General features: G+C 45.8%; 1 protein-coding gene across 1 annotated transcript in view; it reads left to right on the top strand.

Moving 5' to 3' along the window:
• EPB41L4B (erythrocyte membrane protein band 4.1 like 4B) overlaps positions 1 to 10,504 on the top strand; it is a 223,020-nt gene that overhangs the window by 155,374 nt on the left and 57,142 nt on the right. Inside the window, exon 21 of the mRNA XM_025216298.1 lies at positions 2,170 to 2,284. Coding sequence (XP_025072083.1) covers positions 2,170 to 2,284 — 115 coding nt within the window. The remainder of the gene's footprint in view (positions 1 to 2,169; positions 2,285 to 10,504) is intronic.

Here is a 10,504-nt window from a genome sequence, read left to right as displayed (position 1 = left end):
AGCAGAGGAAATTTAAGTTGGAGAGTATGAAGAACTTTCTGACTATGCGAGTGTGGCCTCACTGTGCCCAACCAAAAACCACACTTTGAGTGTCTCCCCTGGGGCACCTGTGTCTGGTCGCCCCCTTCCTGGAGCCCACTCACAAGCCTGGGGTAACTGCTGCCGCCACCCAGGCTCTGATCTTTATTAGGGCTCTGTGCCACCCAGGGTACACAGACCCTGTAGACCTTGGGGGTGCTTAACCCACTGTGGCACATTGGGATGCTTCCTTTATCCTGGAGCATTCACCAGTAGCCTCTTGTACAGGAAGAAAGTAAAAAAGCTGTACCCACCTTAGCCAGCCAGGCAAAGGGAGCTGTAAGGCTAGTCTCTCCCTCTTAAGCATACACAGCAAGGAGTGCTATAACAGATTGCTTTATTGATCAAAGAGGGAGAGAGAGGGAGGAAGGAATACAAAACAATGGAATAGTGCAAGAAAACCAACTTGAGCAAAACAGAATAGGCTTGTTAAGCTTTTGATGCACATCTAGATCACTTAATCCTCAATTACTAGCTAAAATTCAGGTAAATTACTCACGTGTTCATCTGGAGACTGACAGAACTCTCTGGAGGCTTATTACTTGTTTCACTGTTGCCAAGAAAAAGCACCCCCCCTCCAAGATGGAGTGACCCCTCTTGTACCTTTTTTGACCTCATCACTAAATCCCAACCAGAAGCAGGCCCATTGGATACTGATTGATGCTTTTAAAAGACGTCAGCGTCACCAGGTGGGATGACCTGGGTCAAACAAGTTGTTTGGCAGGAACTCCTGGACAAAGAAAGAGCGAGTTCCCCCCTCCCAATGGAATTTTTTACCACCCAGTCATGTAGTCTTGATAGCCTGAAAACAGAGGGGTTGGGCAGTCTACTTACAGCAGTCAGACAGACTGGAGAGTGATTTCTTCACAGAGTGTCATCATAATCCTGCCCTGAGTCATAAGGCTGGGTTAGATGACCATTTGAGGTCCCTTCCAGCCCTGCTTTCCTATGATTATGTTTTACTTGACATGACTATTTATTTCTGCTTCTGTTTTAACTGTTTTTATTAAATGAAGTTTATAAAAGCTCTATCAGAAAATCACTTAAAAAATAGCAAGACTGCTCATTCAGAACCAGATTCTTAATTGATATACATTAAGGTTGTCAGGTGAAGACAATGAGGCTGCACCAATTTATATCATTTGAGACTCTGACCCTTAGATTCTTTTATTAGTATGTTTTGGAATATTTACCTTTCCCACAGCAGTTCTTAAAATGGAGAGTATTAACGTGTACAATAAAATAACTCTTTTTTTTTCTAATTAATACTTTTTTTCCTAATGTGGAAGTTGCTTTCAGTCTTTAAATAGATGTTCAAAAAACTGCTTAAAATGTGGATCTACTCTGAAATATAACACAGCGAAAAATGCCCTTCTGGATTTCTATGCTTGTGGTATTTGAATGGTTTCCAAATCAGTTTTACTCACTTTATAATTCTAAGGATGAGGTCTTTGGGAGTTGGAGCGGAGGAGGGAGAGTTGTTTTGTCTTTTGTTTTGTTTTTTTAATTGCCATTCATATAGGAATCGGTATAGAACCTGAAAGTCAAGAAGGCTTATTCTCATGGATAAAAGACAGTACTATACCAGTCTGCAAATCACAATCTGCTATCAGTTATACCTGTGCCAGTGCAATGATCAGATTATTATCCAGTGAAGTCTTTGAAAACCTCATTGTCCTTGAGATCATACAGGTTAAGTGTTTAAAACCAAAACTGGATTTTGAGTTCTGTTGCTGATGCAAAGATAAAATAAGAATCCAGCTCCATGTTTCATACTTGTTCAGTTGGAGAAATGGAGGCAAAACCACCAAGATTAAAAAAATAATTGAGATCATGTTTCTCAGCACTTTGGAGAGCCTGGCTAAATATGCCTGAATATGGATCACCAACCCTAATTGTATTATTTGCATTAATACAGCTAAGTCCTTACTAAAATACTGTACTTTTGAGTGAAATCATTAGTAGTGAAAGCTTGCATAGTATTGTTCATATATTTCATATTCCTAGGTTTTATATGCCATTCCATTAGAATTTGCTAATATATGTAAAAATAGCTTAAGCAAAGACATTACCTTGTTTGTTTTTCTTGTTATTCTCTCAGAAGTCCAGCTTTGGTGCGACCTGAAACAACACCGTCAGCCAACACTACAGAAAAGCAGGAAATAAAAGTTTCCCGTGTGAGGAAGTTAACAAGACAGTACAGCTTGTGAGTATCGTACAGCTCTACCTGCAGATTTTTGCCTACCTCCAGTCTGAAAATCAAAAGGGTGCTAATTATTGTTGACAACATGCCTTCAGAAAGGCACAAGTGCAATTACACGATAATGGTTTTGCGTTGATGTTGGTGCCTTTCATCTCTAAGAATCTAACAGTACTTTGTAGTTGAATGGATATATAATCGACATGCTCTTAGTGCCCCACTGAAGTACAAGTCCTCTCTCTTTACATGGTAATGTAGACTAGGGAGCTGAAAATACCTTTTCCACTTAAAACTTGGAGGAAAGTGTAGGTAGGCAGGTTTACAGAAAAAAACTTCAGATACCTGTTTAGGTTTCATCAGCTAGTACTGGGCATAGCTTCATAGCCCTTATAGTCACAAAAGGACTGGATATTTATAGCCATCATTATCACTGTACATTCTAAAAAATAGTTTTGCTAGTACTATAAAACCTCATGCCTTACTATGTACTACATCTCAGCTATTAGGAATTGTGAAGAAGCTGTCCATAGAAAACAAGATCTGCTTTCTCATCCTGTTTCCGCCCATAATTTTTTCTGTGAATTCCAGTATTCCCCTCCCATTGTAAAAATGAGGATAATAATGATTATTGTTATTAATGAATAATAATAATAAATGTACATAATTAATATTGTTATTAATGACAACAATAAGAATATGACTTAAGTCTTAAGAAAATCCTAGAGTTTATTATTCAGCGCGACTCTCTCTCTCTCTCTCTCTCTCTCTCTCTCTCTCTCTCTCTCTCTCTCTCTCTCTCTCTCCCCTCCCCCCCCCCCCCCCCCCCCCCCCTCTCTCTGGTTGCTGGACTACATGCAGAAATTTGTGATCCTCCAGTTGGAGCTAACAGAACTAGATCTTTTTGATCAGGCAGCAGGGGTTCATGCTTTTAGAACTAGGGGTCCCTCATGTTGATAACCTAACATTACACTTAAGGTGAAGCTTCATGTTACACTTAGACCATACTAAGGACATTTAAAACATGAGTTTCTGCACATTAAAGGATGTTAACTTATACGAAGTGCCCTCTGAGTGTCTCAAAGATATGCCACTTCAGGCAAGGGTTAACTCTGGGCCTTGCTACATAGGTCATTTTAGGATAACTCCAGTCTGCTCCACAGTGGCTGCTTGCAGATGTTAAAAAAACCCAAACAAACCAAAAATGGTGCTTTACTTTAAACTTGGCATGTTCCTATGCCAAGCCCTGTGCGTGCCCACAAGAAGCAGTACCTTAATTGGACCTGGCTCGCCCAATGTCTGTATGGATCTGGTGCTTTACTGGGGCTTTTTTGGTGCTTTTTTCTAACAGCTGATTGAATCAGCTTTAGCTAAAAGTGCCAAAAAGCCCCACTGAAGCGCCCAATCTATAAAGGTGCTGCAGAGCTGGGTCAAAATAATGTGCTGCTTGTTTTGGTAAAGCACGTTTTGTTTTGGTTTTTTAACATCTGCAAGCAGCCAGAGATATAATGATCAATTTGCAGGATTCCAGCATCCCAGGATGCACTGCTCCCAGCCACCACCCTGAAGCAACACCCCTGTGCACCAGCCCTGTAGGGGCAAGTCACACATTGCACGCAAGAAATAGTATTCACCCTTAACCATGTGATTGCTTAAGGTACGCTCTAACTTTAACACTAACATTCAGTAGATTTAGTATAGTCTAAATGTAGCATGTAATTTCAGCCTTAATTCATTTATTTTTGTAAAGAGATCCTTAGATGGAAGGTGTTGTTGTTATTTGTCTTTCTTATGGACTTATTCAGTATGGGAAGGATCACACAGCCACTGTAGAGAGATCGTAAACTCAAAAGAGTGGAAAGAAAATGATGATACCAGCAGGCACCAAAAATATCAATTTAATGAGGAAGGAAAATAGAAACATGCTGTTCTTATAAGAACTCCTTGTGGCTTCTCCCTTCTCAGTGACTTCAGATATGCAGTAATTGAATATCATTAATATGCAAGAATATTTCCTGGTTCACAACGAGAGTCATGCCTAGCAGGCGGGGACAGGAGTGAGGACTAGTACATTTGCAGGGATGAACTAGGGTTGGGAGCAACCAAGGGCAACCTCAGTTCTAAGCCAAGGGACAGGAACTGAAGACCAGAGTCCGAAACCAAACTGGAGGACTAACCAGGAATGAGAGATCAGGAAGTAGGCCAAGGTCAGACTGAAGTCCAGAGGGTTAACTAGGAGTCAGGGAGATGGAGGATTTACTGGAACAGGAGCCATGCAAAGATCAGTAAGTTGTGCAGCAAGGCACAGGTGCTGGAGGGGTTCCTGAGAGCAGACTCAGGACCAGAAGGAAGGAAATAAGGCTTGTTAGGCTCAGTTACTCCAGCCGCAGGGTAGAAGCCTCACTTGGTCTTGTCCCTGCTGGCTAGGGCCTAGCTTTTCCTGGTTAGTTCATTGGGTTCAGCCAATTAAATTAATCAGGCTGGAGGGCGTGAGCCTCACTGAGCCTACTCCTTACAGAATACTGATAACAGCTTTCCCTTCTATTGAACTTTTCATCCAGAAGGATCCTAATAAATAGATATGTATCTCTATAAAACTATTCTAGATCTAGATTTAGTTCCTTTCCCTATCAACATTAAACACCAGTCACTTCTGGTATAGAATATGGTAGCATATTGTATCAGCTAACAGTCGTACCTCAAATTATTTTATGACTAGAAATAGAACAAGGATAACTTGAGTCAAATTGGAAATTTGGAAAACTATAGGTTGCAAACTTATACAGTAATTACACATGTTGAAATATGTCCGGAACATCACACCTAACATATAGGAACACAAAGCCATGGGTTGGCCAACAAGACATGGGATGAGTCTTCGGTATTCGGAGATACCAGCCAGGGCTTGCCAAAAATATTTGAAACAGAATTAAGATGGGAATTGACAACTCACACTGGGAAGAGAAAGCCAATTCCATTTTTCCATGCTAGCATATGAGGTAACAAATAATATGGAACTTGGCAGCGTTTGAGGCAAAAAATTTCACACGGTTGGTGTCTCCTTGTTAAGACTGTCTAATGTTTCTCAAACACAAATAGGCGTCTCTTAACACCGTTTTTACTACCCTCTCTTTACTCACACTTAGGGCCTTGTTACACATTAATTTTGGGCAGCTCCTGGAGCTCATAACCCCTGGACTTTCTTCCCATTAACACCTTTAAGTGGCTTAAAGCTCTTGTTATACAGCTCAAAATTATGCCACTTGAGGGCAGGAGTAGCTCTGACCTGCACACCCCATTTCCTGTTCCATTAATATGTGGCCACTCCCCACAGAAGTGCCTCTCAAGTTCAAGTCCTCCAGTATCCCAGGATGCAGTCATCCCTTCCCTATCCTCCTATTCTATGGGCTTTCACACCCCTAACTGCTTAGTGGAGCAACCCAGGGACTGGAGCCACAGCTTTTCTATTTCCCCCAAGCCCCTAGTCTAGGAATGGCAGCCCAAAGTACCTTTCTCCCACTGTGTTGAGCCTGTCTGGGCAGGTGGCCACTTCTGGACCCCATGGCCCCCCTCCCTGGCTCTGGCTGCTTGCAGTTATTGCCACCCTCTGTGAAGAAGAGCCTAGTTCAATGCTGGGACTCATTCCTTATCTCCCTTTGCTAAGCAAAGAGCTCTAGGCACACAGCTTTAGCAGTGCTCTGCTCCATGCACCTGATCTACATGCAGCATAGTGCGAGCTGGCGGCAGCTGCTGTGGGGTGGGGACTTTCCAGGGAAGCTGCTGCTCTGGAGTGGGGTGACTGCAGGTAGATCTGAGCTGCAAGCATGGGGTTCAGCTGCTGCTCATGTGGATGTGGGAGCTGGTTGCAGGTGGACTTTGTTTCCAGCTGCAGTGAAGCCAACTTTGTGGGGAGTTGGCATGCCTTGGCCAGTCCCGCTGCCTCTGCAATACCCTCTCCTCTCTTCCTCTGCACCGGAGGGGGTGTAGCTGCCTGCCAGGGAACTATTGACCAATTCCAGATCTGGATCATGGGGACAGCCACCCCCAGCAGGGGCTGGGGGCAGCTCAGCCTTCCTGCCAGGGCTGGAAGCACAGGACCCCCCCAGTGTAGCTGGTGCCAAGCCCCAACCCCATGGAAATGGTCCCAGGGGTCGGCTGCTAATTTGGTTTCAGGGGAGTTGCTTTGGTTTGTACTTCCATGAGCTCCTATCCACCCTGCAGCAAGCACAGCCTCAGCCTCCCTCTGCTAGCCCAGAGGAGCTAGGCACTTGCTCTCTAAGCCTGAGCCTTAGAGGCATACAGAATCCTAGAGAGTAGGGCTTATAGGGACCTCCCTGCTCACCAGGCCTGTAGTGACAAGTCACAGCTGTGCAGGTGGGGGACAGTTAGAAAAGGTTTCTAGACTAAAGGTGTGACTGCTCCAAACTAGCACTAAGCTAATCAACTTTTTTGCCACTCACAGTGTAACATGTAACAGGGCTGTTAAAGAAGGGGACACATTTCCCAGATACTTCAAATAACACCTGTTTTACATTCTTTTGAGATAGTAGAGGTGATAAACATCTTGTGGGTAGGGTCAGCAAATGAGGGCCTGGCAGACAACTATGAAGTGATCAGGTGTTTGAGAAGATCCTAGGAAGGCAGATAACAGGGAGGAAAGGTAGGCTGCTCTTGTAGCTTAAACATAATTTGGGAATTTGAAAGATCTAAATTCTGTTGCAAGCTCAGTCCACAGACTTATTGTCAGAACTTGGAGGAATTTCTCAACTCCTCTGTCTCAGTTTACTCCTATCTCCTTCACTAGGAAGTTGTAAGCTTAATTCATTTTTAAAGCAAATTCTGGTCCTCAGAAGTAGATATAGAGATCCAAAAATATGAACTTTCATCTTTGATTAGAGAGAGGGACAATGAGCATCAGAGTATGACAATGAGAATCAGAGATCTGATGAGAAAGTTTGAATTGATTAGTTTGAGGCTATCACCTCTCTTGTGGGTAAAAAAAAAAAAAAAAAGACTTGACAGATAGAAAAGGTTCAAGACAAAAAGCCAGCTGAAGGACATGTTGTCAGACTAATCAATAACAATGTGGAAGTTCAGAAGGAGGATGACACTGCAAGAGAAAAGAAATCAATTCTGTTGACCAAGTCAGAATTTCTTGAAGAACATTTTAGTCAGGGATGTTCCTGCCTTGAGCAAGTGGCTGGACTAGATTTCCTTACAAGGTGTCTTTTAGCCCTACTTTTCTATGATCCTTTGTTAAGGGAAAAGGCAGTCACTTCATTACATAGTGCCCAAGCCATTTAGAGTGTTAGAGGTCAAAATGAGCACTTGAATTGCACCCAGAAAGCTATTGGGAGCCAATGCAGACTCCAGAATACTAGAATTTTGTGTCTCTGGCCACCCACCCCTATCAGAAGGTAGGGCTGCCATATTGTGCATCAAGGGCAGGCCCACACTGAGCTCACTGCAGTAATCTAGGCTTGAGTTTATGAATCTATAGAGAACGTAGTGCTCAGATCCAAGTCTGAAAGAAAGGGATGCAACTATTTCACCAGATGGAGTAGGTGAAAAGCACTTCCAGCCACTGCTGCCCCTGAAGATCCAGGTGCTTCAGGGGATCCCGGAGCATGCAAAGACTACAAACCTGAGTCACAAGGGGAGGCTGAACCCCCATCAATGATAGGTGTCCCATTTCCCCTTTCCTACCCACATCAAATGGCCTGCCTACCACCATCAATCCTGTCTTGTCTGGATTCAGCTTCAATTGGTTCACCTGCCTCCAATCCCCAACTACAGCCAGGCAGTGGGAAAGAACTGAGACTGTGGGGCCCAGATCATAGAGGGAGTGTGAGTGAGCACTATGTGCTATAACAGCATTACAGAGCCTGAGAAAGGACAGTTCCCATGGGAGCATGAAAAAAGGTCACTTAGATGAGCTATGGAGTCCAAAGCAGGTGAACATTAGAAAGGACCATGCTCAGTGGTAAGAGACTGAAGCTCCACAGTCAGCTTGGCTATGAAGCCAGATTGAAGACCTTGGACAAGTTTATGGAATGGATAGGGTGACAATGGGTAGTCCCTACGTAGAAGTTCAGAGTGGAGGGTGTTTGGTTTTCCCATGCTTCTGAGTTTTGCATTTCAACACATGGATCCAGAAAGGATTGTTTTCCTCTCCTATTGCTGCAGGTGTCAGAGATATTTTATTCTTACTTTCTGCTGAAGCATTGTGTGCTGGCTGCAGCCAAGGCTGAGGATATTGATAGGGGTGTGCCAATGCTCCTTCTGGGACTTAAAAACTCAAAGGCTCCTGGCTACAGGGTCTTGCTCCTTCATTCAGGGTAATAATGATTGCCACATTGGGGATCAGGAGATGGAGGAGGGAAAGGTTGCTTTCCTCTGCTGTGAGGGGAATAGCGCTCTTCCTTGGATCTTTCAAGCATATGATAACAAATCATGGCAGGGCATTGACATCCCTTTGTTTTACATATAGCAAGTTACAGTGTTTTTGGCATTCTCCAGAAATGTGCCTAGTAGTTATGTGGGAGGGTTGTTAATACAGTTTTAAGAACAGGTTAGACCAGGGTGGGCAAAATATAGCCCACAGACTGGATTCAGCCTGCAGTAGGTCTTTGTCTGGCCTGTGGCAGGTCCCTCGGTCCCCTGGACCATGGCACATCCTGCTATCCCCTGGGCATGCAGTGGGGCTGGGTTGGCACTGTAGTGGGAATGCCTTTCTAGGCAGCACAGGTGGCAGGAGGCTTCTTCCAGCTGCCACTGGCCCCAACCCTGCAGTACCAGCAGGGATCTGTGCTGCACAGCCTCAACCCAGTGCTCCCTGTACCTGCTCTGGGCTCACCCAAGCAGCAGTGGTGTGGAAAAAAAGCTGTTGTTCAGCATGGGAGGAAAGCAGCCCCTCCCCCTCACTGCTGCCAGCAGTTCCCTGCTGCAGCTGCACAGAGCCTGCGCTGGGCTGCCCTGCATCTCTGCCGCCGTCACTGCTATCTCCAGGCTGCCCAGCTGGGCAGCAGTGGCAATGCAGAGCAGACACAGGGAAGCCCAGCGCAGGCACTGTGCAGCTGCAGCAGGGAACTGCCAGCAGCAGTGGAGGGGAGAGGCCACTTCCCTCCATGCTGAGCAACAGCTTTTTTCCAATGCTGCCACTGCTGAGCCTGGGAGTGCAAGCCCACAGCAGACGCAGGGCCTGCAGGGGTGGGGCTGTGTGCACAAGTCCCTGGCAGTACCATGGGGCTTGGGCTGGCAGCGGTGGCAGCTGGAAGAAGCTGCCTGCCACCTGGGCTGCTCCACTGCGGAGGTGCCCCAGCCCCACTGCATGCCTGGGGGAAAGCAGCCATGGCCAGGTAGTGCAGAGTGGGCTGGGTCAGGGCTGTGTGTGGGTTCCCACTGATCTGATCGGGGGGGGGAGTCTGGAATGGGTGCAGGATGGGGCTGGAGCTGCGTGCTGCTGGCAGTGGTGGGAAGGCTCTGCAGGGTGCGCAGCCTCTGGGCTGTTGTGGGGCAGGTGCTGACCAGCTCAGGGGGACACACAGGAGGTGCTTGCATGCACATAGATTCATAGATTGTAAGGCCAGAAGGGACCTTGGAAGATCATTGGGTCCAGCCCCCTTCACCAACCAGGAAAGATAACTGGAGGTCTGGTAAGGTAACCCCCAGCAAGGTGGCTGTCTAGTCTCCTCTTGAAGATTTCCAGGGTAGGTGATTGCACCACCTCTGGAGGGAGCTTATTCCACAGTCTGGACACCCTGACTGTGAAAAAGTTTTTCCTAATGTTGAACCTGAATCAGTCTTCAAGGAGTGTGTGACCATTACTCCTAGTTTTCCCCTCAGGTGCCCTGGTGAACAGTTGCTCACCGAGCCCTTGATATACTCCCTTAATGTAGTGGTAAGCTACTACCAGGTCCCCTTTCAGCCTCCTTTTCTTCAGGCTGAAGAATTCCAGATCCCTCAGCCTTTCCTCGTATGGGTTGCCGTGTAAGACTCTGATCATACGGGTGGCTCTTCTTTGGACTCTGTCAAGCTTGTCCTTCTTCTCTCAAGCTTGTCCTTCTCACCATACCCACAAACCCTCCCCCACAAACGCCACAACCACATCCTCCCCTAGACACAGTCACACACCCTGCAAACACTGCACCCACCCACAGCTTCCCCCACACACCCCACAAACATCCTCCCCCACATGCACCCCCCCCCACACACACACACACCTGCGCA

The sequence above is a fragment of the Alligator sinensis genome, unplaced genomic scaffold (genome assembly GCF_000455745.1).
Source record: "Alligator sinensis unplaced genomic scaffold, ASM45574v1 scaffold790_1, whole genome shotgun sequence".
In the NCBI taxonomy this organism is placed as follows: Eukaryota; Metazoa; Chordata; order Crocodylia; family Alligatoridae; genus Alligator; species Alligator sinensis.
The sequence above is the reverse complement of the archived record's forward strand: the minus strand, read 5'-3'. Positions and strand labels throughout refer to the sequence as shown.